The sequence below is a fragment of the Triticum urartu genome, chromosome 1 (genome assembly GCF_003073215.2).
Source record: "Triticum urartu cultivar G1812 chromosome 1, Tu2.1, whole genome shotgun sequence".
Lineage (NCBI taxonomy): Eukaryota > Viridiplantae > Streptophyta > Magnoliopsida > Poales > Poaceae > Triticum > Triticum urartu.
Window position 1 is genome coordinate 24783967 of NC_053022.1, and position 13481 is coordinate 24797447.

Sequence of the window (13481 nt, forward strand, 5' to 3'; positions counted from 1 at the left end):
ATTCCATGTAGCTCCTATGGTTTTACTTTAGTTTTAAGTCGGTTTTACATTTCGTACAAAAACATGATTTTTTTAGAGATAAAATGTGCAGAATAATAATAGTTCAGCAAACATTTTTTAAAACTACATGAAAATTTCTAAAAATATATGAATATTTTAAAAATATATGCGAACATCCACATAAAAATGCATGCACACTTTTGTAAAAATATATTCAGCGTCTATTTTGAATTGTTTATCATGTACAAAGAAAATGTGCACCATGTTTTAATGAAGATTGGTAGGCTGAAAGACATGTTTATGGTGTAATAAAAGAGTCCAACGAGTTTCATAAAAATGTTCATCATGTATTAGAAAATGTTCACCAGGATTGAATAAATGTTCATCGTGTCGTAAAATAATGCTCAGCCTGTATTGTCCATCATCTACTAAAATTGTCCACCATGTTTAAAAAATATTCACCATACATTGAAACATAATCACCGGAGTGTGGATGGTTCAGATCTTTTTCCTTTTAATTAACATGGGAGTTATTGTAAAGTGGGTAATTAATATAGACTACAACGTAAAAAAGGTGTAGGTGGTGCAAATTCACAGCAAGTTTTTATACAGGATGCAACAAAACAACAGTGTGGACATACAAAAACAAAACAATCATTTTGAGAGTTTGAATAAAAATTGTCTACGTGAACATTAGATAGTCTAGTGTCTCCGCCTAAAGCAGTACATGGACCCCTCATGAACGATTTAGCAATGAACAAAAAAAAAATCTAGTATTTAGACATGAGAATACCATGTACAAAATTTAGAAGCAATAAAAACGAAAATCCCATTCGGTGCTCGAGCTCATACGAGCCCGGTGAAAAGTACCATGATTTATAATAGAAAAAAAGTTCAAAAAATTCCTTTTTTTTGTGTTGCACGATGCTCTGTGCGTGAATTCCATGCAAAATTTTGTGTAGTTTAGACATACGAGGAGCTCATGGCGAAAAATGCATTGGAGTGGAAACAATTTCTCCAAAGTAGGAAAGCCATTTGCAAGGGATGAAATCACAGTTCTTCTTCATGTTGGGAACAATTGACCTGGATAATGAATTAAATAATGATCTGTACTCTAGCCCATGCTAGATAATCCATTAAATTTTCTTACGCTACAATGGAGGGGCATTTTTACTAGTGATAAAAGGAAAACGAAATCAGCTAGTTGACTAGTGCTCCTTCGGGAGCCTCGCAACAATCACTTGTGGGTGGGCTGAGAGCGTGCCACTTGGCGCGATCTCAGCCGCTACCGTGTGTCGCGTCCTGGGCGCTCCCTTCGGAATTTTTAATATTTTTTCGCACGTGTTTTTGGCTTTTTAGATGTTTTTTTTTCATTTTTTTAACTTTCTGGTTTTCCACGGTCTTTCTTAGCTTCTCAATTTTTTTCCCAAAAAAAACACAATATTTTCTTCCTTCAAAGGCATGGTTTTGCTTCCGCAAGAGGCACGACCGGAAACGACATCCGGAAGGGAAAAAAGGTGCTCCCGCGGCCCGGTTTATTTCGTGAAAAAAAATAGTTTTTCAAAACCTATCAACATGGTATCTAGTTTTGAAAATCTCGACGCGAGGAATCCAATGGTGAAAATGGTTTGAGATTTGGACGCACGGTTTAAAAGATAAAATATTTTAAATAAATGGATCTATGAAAAAAGAGAAAACTCACGGACAGCGAACCACTTGTTACAACCATTAGCAATCCGTATGGAAAAAGAGAAAACTCACATACAGCGCACCACTTGTTACAACCTAGAGAGATGGGGGTGACATTTGGAAGGAGTACTCCTCAATTAGCGATTTCGAAGGAAAAGGAAAAAGAAGAATACAAGAAACAATAGTTGTTGGTTCTTTGATGAGAAAAAAAAAGAGAGGAGAAACACAGTCCACAAACTGGTGCACCATGAAGAGGAGGCCCATCATCAAGGGAAGTATGGCATTCGTTGGGTCTTCTAGACTACATCAACGAGATGATGCAAGTGGATAGATCAGGTTCTATTATTCTGGAAGAAATATTACGTAAACCACAAGTCAGATCACCGGTAATGAATCAAGTGGGACTGAAGGAATCGATCCTTGTGGGAGCATGGTACATATGGTGGCAGCGGAGGGAGTTTGTCAAGGGGGAATATGTGGCCGATCCAACACGCACAGCTTTTTCAATCCAAGCGCTGACATGCAATTTTGGTCGAGCTAATAAATCTGAACTTCGTCAAACTGTCTGGACAAAGCCAGAAAGGAACAGCTACAAACTGAATGTCGACGCTACGTTTTCAGAAAATGGTACTGGTGGTGCAGGTGCTGTCTTGAGGAATGACAGAGGTGAGGCAATTGCTGGTGCTTGTTGGCCTTTATATAATATGTTTAATGCAGCGATGTCAGAAGCAACAGCTCTTCAGAGAGGATTAGCTCTAATCGAGGGTCTTCAGTGTGTGCCTGTTACTGTAGAATCAGATTCAATGGAACTCGTTGAATCTTTTAATGGTACAATCCAAGTTTGGTCTCCGTATGCAGCAGTACTAGCAGATTGCTTTCAAATTGCCTCTAGGATTGGATCAATATCGATGCATCATTGCAACCGGGAAGCAAATTATGTGGCGCACAATTTAGCAAGACATGCTTTTGTTACAGATTCTACTGTTTTTTGGGACGATGATCCCCCTGATTTTATTATTTCAGATGTAATGAATGATGTATCGTTATATAATTCGCAATAAAGTGCGCCATGAAGGCTTTCCCTAAAAAAAAAAGAGGAGGCCCATCAGGTATTGTCGTGCGCCGCGTGGCCCACCTCATCCTCGTCCAGTCGACCCGACCAGTCCGCCGGAACGGAGCTGATGGGCCTCAAAGCCGCCGTCTTTCTCTCCGTCCCCGCCGCCGTCACGCCGACAATCCGCCGCCACCACCTCTCCCCCTCCTCCTACATGGGCAGCAGGGCGTCCGCCTCCAGGATTTCAGCAGCGGTGATGGCCACGGCGGTGCAGCCGGCGGCAGGGTCGGCCAGGCGCTGCTCTCCATGGGCCCCTCCTCCGGCGGGGACCTCCTGCTCCGCCGCGGCGAGGCGCTGCCGCCCGCCGCGCCGGCCGGGCCCATCCTGGTCTGCACCCGCAACGACGACCTCGACGGCGTGCTGCACGCCACCCCCAAATCCCGTTGGAAAGGTGCCTTCTTTCAATCATTAGCACTAGGCACTAGCCATCTCTACCATCTAAATTGCTGAGCTGATGATGGAGCGGCTACCAGACCTGGTCTTCTTCCAGAACGGGATGCTGGAGCCGTGGCTGGAGAGCAAGGGACTCGCCGGCGCCAACCAGGTGCTCGCCTACTTCGCGGTCTCCAAGCTCGGCGAGCCCCCCGTCGACGGTATCACCGACGCCAACCCGGAGGGCCTCACTGCCGCCTTTGGCAACTGGGCCCCCGCCGTCGCCGCCAGGCTCCAAAACGGAGGCCTCACCTGCAAGGTCCATAGTTAGCTTCCATTGGATTTCAGCTTAAAATGTCCCAAACTTTCTGGCTTAGTACTACTCATACTCCTGACCAATGTCTGAAAAATACAATGCTCGTCTGTGAGATTTCTCAGGTGCTTGACAAGGACGCCTTCGAGAAGCAAATGCTAGAGAAGCTCATTTGGATTTCAGCCTTCATGCTCGTCGGAGCTCGGCATCCGGGGGCCACGGTTGGCGCGGTCGAGAAAGAGCACCGGTCCGAGGTAATTTCCTCTCCTACTTCATGAATGCCTTACATCTGTTTGAGACCCGAGCTATTTCGTTCCCTTAGTTCATAGGCCCCAAAATAATACTCCCTCCGTCCCAAAAATAAGTGTCTTAACTTTGTACTAACCTTAGTACAAAGTCATACTAAGCTTAAGACACTTATTTTGAGACTGAGGAAGTAGAAGAGTATGTCATCAAATTGTTGTGCAATAATATAGTAGTTTTTTTGCCCTTCACTTCCATTACAATAATAACAAGATGTTTTATTCAACAAAGCATTGTTTAGTTGCTGTTTGGAACTGTCTCTGTTAACTTTCCAGGGAAAAAGGACTACACGGGATCCATGTCTTTACCTAACCTCATCAATTTCTTGATAATACTCCAGGATTGAGCTTAACGACATCTGTCCCTAGAGCAACAGACACTCATTCTTCCAACAAGATCCATTTGCGTTTTTTTTTTACCTTTCGCAGGTATCCAACCTCATAGCTGAATTGGCATCAGCTGCGGCTGCAGAGCGGGGGCTTTCTTTCGATGAGGGCATGGAAGAAAGGCTATGTGCCTACTCCAGAGCCGTGGCACACTTCCCGACCGCCGTGAAAGAGGCAAGTCCTCCTACCTCCCCAATCTATGCGATGGAACCTGCACTTGTACTACATTGTCTTTAAAATTAGTAACACGTAAGCATTGCGACATAACAGTTCAAGTGGAGGAACGGTTGGTTCTACTCGCTCACTGAAAAGGCCCTCGCGCAAGGGAAGCCAGATCCATGCCCACTCCACACATCTTGGCTTAAGGAGATTAAGGTCATATAGAGAGTGAATTTTTGTTTCATGTGCACCCGGCGCGGTGCGGTCTTGGGTTAAAAGCTTGGAGCCGTTTTTGAAGTGGTTTGCTGTTGATGTTATGTATAGACTACAGAGTATAGAGAACTTTGCACATATATCTCTCCATGTAAGCCTATCGAAAATAACCTTATGTATGTGAAAGACAAGTGTTGTGTAATTTATATTATTGGCAGCAAGCTTTTATGCGGTGGAGAAAACAACTAACAGTGTTGCTGCATGGAGAACAGAGATGACAATACATCCTTCAGTTACAGTGTTTATGACTGGTGTTGTAGCAGCTGTTAGTGTTAAGCGTGTTTCTGGATATATCATCATAATGTGTCTGCTGTTGCTATTTGGAGAAGAACAGAGAAGACAGTACATCTAGAGTGTTTGTTCAGTTCAAATGATCAAGGTGTACTGCATGTTGCATGCAAAGTGATTGACAGGGAGGAGCAGGGTGCGCCAGTTAGAAGATGTGAACGGTGTCAGGGTGAGGGATATACCATCGAAGCACTTGTTAGCCTGCAGATTGTTGGGACCTGAAGCTGCAGGTAAATTTGGCCAAGTGTTTAATTTGTTCTCAGTCAATTCGTAGTTTTACGAATGTTCTCATGTTGATTCCATCTTCCGACTGGCTTAGAGGATGAAGATAAGGAACACAAAGCAGAGCTAGTAGATCAGACCATCCTCACTGCATAATCTGGTATCATTTTTCCTGTTACACATTAAGTCTCACTGCGGTAATTATTACTATTAGCACGATTCGTTGTGTCGTGATTCCCAAGTTCCTTGCATCTAGCATGTCAAAGTTCATTCTTTCATCCTCGAAATAAAAACGTAGTTTTTGTGATATGCCACTGATATCAATGATAATCAATACTGTGCACTTATTTAGAAAGCAATTAAGCTGATAGACCTAGCTGGTAGCAGTGTGGTAAGAAAAACCTTGATAAGTTAAACCCAGGTGAATGATTGTATGCCTGATCTGATATGCTTTTAAACTGTACCTGGGTACTAAACCCAAGTTACGTATACCACCCGAGTATCTTGACGCGCGCGCATAATATGCTGGATGGTCTGTTCCTGCAACCTTGTAGCTAAATGGGTAGCTCATGGTTCTGTGTAGCAGAATATGTTTAAATTTTCTGGGTGGGGGTACCCTTTTTTACTCTAAATAAGCAACAGAAGTGCTCAAAAACCTGCATACATAACCCTGAACATTAATGCCTGTACGTACATGGTTGTGTTTTGGTGGGTCTGGTCCTTGTTGAGACTGGAATAAGCGACTCTTCAGAAGGCAAGTGTAGGGTAAATTTTATTGCACAAGTTAACTTGAGACTGGTTAAAAAAAAGATTGAACGATGTGCTGCCTTGCAGTGTCTGCGACAAGAGTGGAGGCCTCCTTTGCGGCTTAAATGGTCGGTATTCACTGGACTATAGATCTGTGGCGGTTAAATTTATGACTGCCTCTGTTTCTATTTGACAGCATTTCGGTGTTAGGTGGTACGCTCGGTTTTCATCATTTAACTCGTAAACTGAATTGCTCCGGTCCGGCCCTCCCATATATATGCTAGGCAAAGAGTGGCACAAACCCCACATAACGTTCCATGGGCCATAAGATTCTCAGTTTCGCTGTCCCAACCACCACCTCATCCCAGAACATGGTGCTTTCCTTTGCTTGTCTTCGTCGGTGGAAGTATGAATGGGATGCTTGGCTTGCTTCTCCCACACAGGAGATGCTTTGCTTTGCTTCTCTCCACTGTTGGGAGTGAGATATGCTTTGCTTTGCTTCGCTGGTGGGAGTGGGAGTGGGAATGGGATGCTTTGCTCCAGCTGCCAACTTTTGCCCCCATATCATCTTAACTGCTGCTGTGTAATTAACTATATGCGGGCAGCGTTGGATGGCCGCCTCCTGCATCCATGTCCGCGGACTGACCTCCCTGTCCATGGACGGATGCGGGAGGAAATTTGCGGGTCGGCGTTGGAGTTGCCCTTATGTGATTAACTAATTAGCTCGGGCAAGCGCAGCTGTTTGCCGCTGTCACAACGAAGTCGTCAAAAGTGTAGATAATGACTAGATGTGATGGTGGGGTCATGGCAATGAGCTGCATCCACTCACACTAGAAATGTGTGATCTTAGAGAATATGGTGATAAGACAGAGTTAAAAACTTGTTAAGCAGATTTGCTCTCCAACACCAGATCGTTCACTTTTGACAATGTGCACTGCTGTCCTGCTTTTTTATTTTCACTTACCTGGTGCACAACATGATTGAGTTGAATGTCCTCCTGATCTGAAGGAGCAGGAGGACATCCCGTCCATCTCAAAGGTTGGTGAGGTAATTCGATCGAGTTTAATTTTCGTCTCTTTATCCCGGCGACCGGAGTAAAATATGAAGGAGGCGCCGCCGCCGGCCACTGGCCAGTCTAGTAAGCAGAGAGGGTGGCCGTAGTGCCGCTGTCATTTGGCGTGCACACGAGGAAAAAGCATATATTGGCATCAAGGAAAAGTTAAGTCCAATCCAATTCGATACCCTCTTCAGTTCAGCTGCTTTGCTTTGTCAAATAATCTACTCCTCCATGGAAAAGGAAAAGAAGCTGCTTTGCTTTGCTTTGCTTGCTCCATCGATGGGAATGGGATGCTTTGCTTTGCTTGCTTCTCTCCACCTAATGCTTTACCCACCTCCGGCTGCCAACGAGTACCCGGTGGCATTACTTCCCAAATCCCAATCCCTCCAGGCTCCAGCTCTTCCCCAGCACCGCCATCGCCCCGGTCGCCGCTGCCGTCCGCTGATATTTGTCACCACCGACTGCTGTGCCGTGCAGTGCATCCCATCATTCTCAAAGGTTGGTGAGGTTGTGCTGTCCTTGAGGTAGTTAGTTAGTGTTCAAGATTTATTTGCTTGTCTCTGTCTACTACTTAAAACTCACTTTAATTTCCTCTAATTGTAATCACAGCAAGTTGACCAATGGCGATGGTGTTGGATGCTTTTGCATCCTACATCGGGGACTACCTCAAGCAGGTGGTACAGGATGAGCTCGGAACGATGTTGGGCGTCTCCGGAGAGATCAACAAGTTGGGCGACAAGCTCCTGGACCTCAAGAACTTCCTCGCCGACGCAGATAAGAGGAACATCACCGACGAGACTGTCAAAGTCTGGGTGGGTCAGCTCAAGCGCACCATGTACGAAGCTGCTGACATCCTCGACCTCTGCCAGCTCAAGGCCATGGAGAAGCGTGGGCCATCCTCTGTAGAAGCAGGGTGTTGCAATCCCTTGCTCTTCTGCTTGCGGAACCTCTTCCACGCTCGTGAGATCGGCACCCGCATCAAGGCGCTCAACCAGAGGCTTGATAACATCAAGCAGCGCAGCGCTGCTTTCAACTTCATCAATCTTGGGTCCTATGAGGATTGTCATAGCAGCAATGCCCATGCCTCTTGTCAGGGTAATCCTAGCCGGGAGACGGTAGGGGACTTTGACCGGTCAGCTGTGGTTGGAGACAAGATTGAAGAAGATACAAAAGCACTAGTGGCTCTGATTATGCGAAAGGGAAAGGAGGTCAATGATGACATCATGGTGTTCGCCATCGTAGGTGTCGGCGGGGTTGGCAAGACCACTCTCGCCCAGAAGGTCTTCAATGACGAGGCAATCCAGGGCGGGTTCATCAAAAAGATATGGTTGAGCGTCAACCAAAACTTCAGTGAGGTTGAGTTGCTTAAAAGAACCATCATCGGTGCCGATGGAAACGCCCAACTAGCTGGAAATGCAAAGGACGCGCTTCACCGAGCCCTAATGCAGGCCTTGAAGGACCACAAGACCTTCCTGGTAATGGATGATGTGTGGGACAAAGGAGCTTGGGAGGGTGTGCTAAAAATACCCTTTGCCAATGCTGCTGCTTCAGGCAGCCGTGTCCTCATCACAACTAGAGAAGGACGCGTTGCCCAAGGGGTGACAGCTATACAGCCCTACCACCACGTCGACACATTAGCACCCGATGACGCTTGGTCATTGCTCAAGAAGCAGGTCTGTACTTAATTAAATGCTAAATATCTTTCATTATCTCCATCTACTTATTATCAGTACTATGTAGTTAATTAAGAGAAATGTTAGGATGCTGCCAAATTAAAATGAGCCATTAATTACGTGTAATTCAGAGACATGTATGTACTATTGCCTCTTGGAGGTAAGAAGTTGTCAGTAATTTTGTAGGGCTAGGCATAAAGTATGTATGTTATATTTGAAAGCCATTGCACAAATCTTTGGTATGTAGGAGAAAGATAAGTAAATACATTAATACCATTTCTCTTTGACATGTACTTTCTGTACTTTGAGTATTTACATAGTCAATCACACCTTGACAAATGGATAGATACATCAACTAGTCTTCTTAAGAGGTAAAACTGAGCGCCTTAGAGGATCTTGGTACATAGTTAATTAACTTTATCGGTCCCTTCCATGATATGTTCGCAGGTACGCTCAAGTGAGATAGATGAAGACCACATCAATACGCTAATGGATATCGGACTGAAAATTATACAGAAATGTGGTTGTTTACCACTTGCTGTTAAAGTAATGGGAGGACTCTTGCGTGAAAGAGGGGGGCTCCGGCGTGACTGGCAGCAGGTTTTGGATGATTCTAAATGGTCAACAACTAAAATGCCCGATGAGCTCGACCACACAGTATACATAAGCTATGAATATATGCCTTCTTACCTGAAGCAATGCTTTCTGTACTACTCTCTTCTCCCTAAAAGTAGAAATTTTACTATAGATGAAGTTGTTGCAATGTGGATTAGTGAAGGATTTATTCACGGAAATTCTAATGATTTAGAAGAATTGGGAAAAAAATACTACAAGGATTTGGTATCTAGGAACCTCATAGAGCCTGATAAATCGTATGCTAATCTATGGGTTTGCAGCATGCATGATGTTGTGCGCTCATTTGCTCAGTATATGACTAAAGATGAAGCACTCATGGCTAAAGATGGAGATAATGATATTCTTGCTGAACTTAGTTCACAAAACTTTCTGCGGTTGTCCATAGAAACTGACCAATCACAATCAGGTGAACTTGATTGGAAATCTCTACAGGCACAACAATCAGTGAGAACATTGATCTCAACTATCCAGATTAAGATGATGCCTGGTGATTCATTGGTTAATTTTTCTAGTTTGCGGACTCTGCATATAGAATCTGCAGATATGGCTGTGCTGCTTGAATCGTTGCATCTGCTCAAGCACCTGAGATATCTAACACTAGTAAATGCTGGTATATCTGTACTTCCAGAAAACATTGGCAAGATGAAACTATTACAATTCCTTGACCTTGGTGGATGTACAAAATTGGTGAATCTTCCTGACAGCATTGTGAAGCTTGGCCAACTGAGGTTACTTTCACTTCCCCAAGCAAGTATGGTACCTAGAGGGTTTAGTGGTCTGACAAATATGAGGATACTAGATAAGTTTCGAGCCCACATGGATGGTGATTGGTGCAGTTTGGACGAGTTGGGGCCTCTTTCCCAACTCAGGTTTCTTGAATTAGTTCAATTGGAGAATGTATCTGCTGCCTCGTTTGCTGCTAATGCTAGGCTCGGCGAGAAGATGCATCTTATCAGTCTAATCATGTACTGCACCAGTAAACTGGGAGATGATGGGTTGGTCAAAGAGAAGGAAGGTGTCTCTGAGGAAGAGCAGCAACGAATTGAGAAGGTTCTTGATAAGCTCTGCCCTCCACCTGGTGTAGAAGATCTTCATATCAGTGGGTATTTTGGCCGGCAACTCCTGAGCTGGATGATGTCCACATCAATGGTGCCCCTCAACAACTTGAAGACTATATTGTTTTATGATCTGGCTTGTTGCACACAACTTCCTAATGGGTTGTGCCAGCTCCCCAGTCTACAGGTTCTACAGGTCTGTCGTGCTCCATGCATCAAACATGTTGGGACTGGATTTTTGCAGGCGGCAGCAGCTTCATTTCCAAGGTTAAATGTATTGAAGTTGTTCGACATGGTGGTATGGGAGGAGTGGGAGTGGGAGGAGCAAGTACAAGCGATGCCCCGTTTGGAGGAGCTTGTGCTCTGTGATTGCAAACTGAGGCATTTTCCTCTAGGCCTTGCCTCCAATGCAAGCTCTTTGAAAATATTAGGTCTACAACATGTCAAGCAGCTCAGCTACATTGAGAGCTTTCCTTCTGTTGTTGATCTTACAGTGATTGATTGCCCCGACCTGGAGAGGATCACCAGTCTCCCCAATCTGCAGAAGCTTGCCATCGCCAAGTGGCCAAAGTTGAAGGTGTTGGAGCGTATCGCTTCTCTCGAGAGTCTGGGCTTGGAGGATTACACCATGGAAGAACTCCCAGAATACATGCGAGACATAAAGGCAAGGCATCTGCAGTTATTCTGCAGGCTATTGTTGCTCTCTGCGATAGCAGCGGGACAATCTGGCACCGAGTGGGACAAGTTCAGCCAAGTGGAGCATGTCAAGGCATATGCACGTGATGGAGACAACCAAAGAAAATGGTACGTTTTGTACACGAGAGGAGACAACTGCAAGTTGGATTCAAATATCAGCAGCTCTACCGTATTTGAAGGTACATAAAATCAAACATACGTACAAGTTTTGTCTTAATTTGTTTGACCACTCTGATTTTGCCAGTTTATAAAATCTTTTGATTTTATCTCCTGCTTTTCATCCATATATACTGCATGATGACCGGATATATTCTGTACCTTCCTAGTGCATGTTGCTGAGTATTCGTCTTCTTACTTGTTCTTCTAGGTTTTCCTGAGTTTAACATATCTAGAGTATCATGTAACCAGTTTTGTGTTTTTCTTTCCATGCAGAAACCTTATCATCTTCTATTGTGGATGCACAAGGATTTGACTCTCTGTACAAAATGAGAAGAAGTACCTTCAGTTACGTCTGCGGCTTGGTGAGGATCTCATTTTTGGAAGATATGATGACAAGGGAGCCCACCTTTGTCGATGGGAGAGTGTTGTCTTTGCAAGACAGAGTAGCTGTCGCTCTGAGGATATTGAACTCTGGTGAGTCGCCGGTTATCGCTGGATCCTCTCTTGGTGTGAATGAGTCAACTGTCTCGCTGGTAACTCAGGTGTTTGTTGAGGCTATGTGGGACAGAGCAATGCACCACTGCAGCTGGCCTGGCTCCACTAAAATGGAGAAGATCAAGCACAAGTTCTACAAGATGCACGGCCTGCCAAACTGTTGTGGTGTTGTTCATACAGCTCACATCACGTTTGGATCACAAAACCCTAACCATGAGGAGAATGACGCTGTGCTAGTGCAAGCCGTTGTTGATCCAGATATGAGGATCACGGAGCTTTGGTTGGATGGTGATCTCTTGGGTTCCATTGAGAAATATGCTTGGTTGAATGGCGGTAAGGTGAAGTTATCAGATGGCTCGGAGGTTGGGGAATACATCATTGGTGATGCAGGATACCCTCTTCGTCCATGGCTCCTCACACCTTACCAGTTAGAAAATGGTCTCCCACTCTCAGAATCCAAAGTCGAGTTTAACAGGAGACACTCTGCAGCTACAGCCGTCGCGCCGAGGACGTTGGCAAGGTTAAAAGACACGTGGAAGTGCCTGCAGGGAAAAGGGTGGCATCCAGATAATGAACTTGAGATGCACTGGACAGTCGGTGCGTGCTGCATGTTGCATAACATAGTGATAGACTTGGAAGAGGACGAGGGTGCAAGCCTGCCGAGCGGTCAGGAGGACATTTACGTCGAGAAAGTGTGGAATGTAGCAGAGGAGGATGCTGTCAGGGTGAGGGATGCACTGTCCCAGAACTTGATCGGATCTGAAGGTAAAAGAACACAACTCTTAGTGTGTTAAATCGAGACAACTGTTAGTGTGCTATTTATATTTGGTTTATTTGTTTCCTCCTATTGATTCCATGTTAATTTCATCTGTTTGGACTTCAGTTCACACAATGGCTGCAGAGGAGGAACAAGCAGAAGTAGCAGCAGTTGCATCTGCAGGTTCAGGAGATGGAAACAAGGAAGAAGCACGCGCTAGCTAGGAAGGTGAGACCATATCGAATTGCCCTCTCCATTGGATCGGTTCTTTATTTCTCGATGCGAGGGCAGGGGGACAAGTCGCAGTCCTCTTCTTAGTTCCTACTCTGCATGTACTGTATTGGGTGGTTAATTAGCATCTCTGCGCCACTAGCTAGTAGTATGTCTGTACTTAGTGACAATGGGAAACCTCGATACAAGGCTGAAAGGAAATGAAGGGAGACTGGCCGGCCACTGGTAGTATCCTACTCCTCAGCTTGGTTCATTGTCAGACTGCTCAAGAGCAGGCCCTGGGGATGGAGCCCAAGGCTAAAATAGCGTTGGCAAGATTCATTCAGTCAATTGTAACCTGAGGTGGGTATTTTTTGCGATTCAGAAAACAACTACTCCTAGTAGTAATGTAACCTGAGGTGGGTATTTTTTGTGAACATAACGAGGTAGTGAGGGAGTCGTGTATGGGCAAGATTCATTCAGTCGATTGTAGCAGTTGGTAATTGATGTGTTGGCTGTCCCTCCCATTATGTCGCTGATGTTGTCACTGTTAACTCATTCGGAAGAAAGCTAATAAGCTGATTGACTGAATTGGATAATGAAGTTATTAGCAGATAGCTCTGCACTGCTACTTTGTACCTTGATGATACACTCCTTAATAAACCAAGCTCAAGTCTCATGATCTAGTTTAAATCTACCTTGTTGTTAAATTCCTCCTGTTTGTGCTCATCCCACGTACGTACACCGTTTCCATTCCACAGCTGTAAAATTTCTTCAACTAATGGCCTTAGGTACACATCAATGTCGTTGCCGGGTTGCTTAGGGCCTTGGATGAGAACTGGCATCATAATGAACTTCCGCTTCATGCACATCCAAG

General features: G+C 44.8%; 1 protein-coding gene and 1 pseudogene across 2 annotated transcripts; both read left to right on the forward strand.

Moving 5' to 3' along the window:
• The first annotated feature begins 2781 nt into the window (after positions 1-2781).
• Positions 2782-4798, forward strand: LOC125543949 (annotated as a pseudogene).
• A 169-nt stretch (positions 4799-4967) lies between these two features.
• Positions 4968-13129, forward strand: LOC125543935 (putative disease resistance protein RGA3). 2 transcript variants are annotated; one of them, XM_048707439.1, is made up of 7 exons: positions 4968-5127; positions 5217-5279; positions 5954-7421; positions 7533-8596; positions 9044-11162; positions 11416-12402; positions 12521-13129. In XM_048707439.1, the coding sequence occupies exons 4-7, from the start codon at positions 7544-7546 to the stop codon at positions 12616-12618; spliced, it is 4257 nt and encodes a 1418-aa protein (XP_048563396.1). In that variant the 5' UTR covers positions 4968-5127; positions 5217-5279; positions 5954-7421; positions 7533-7543; the 3' UTR covers positions 12619-13129. The 2 variants fall into 2 exon arrangements, with proteins under 2 accessions (XP_048563396.1, XP_048563404.1); XM_048707447.1 differs by having other exon boundaries at positions 5217-7447.
• Positions 13130-13481: the final 352 nt, after the last annotated feature.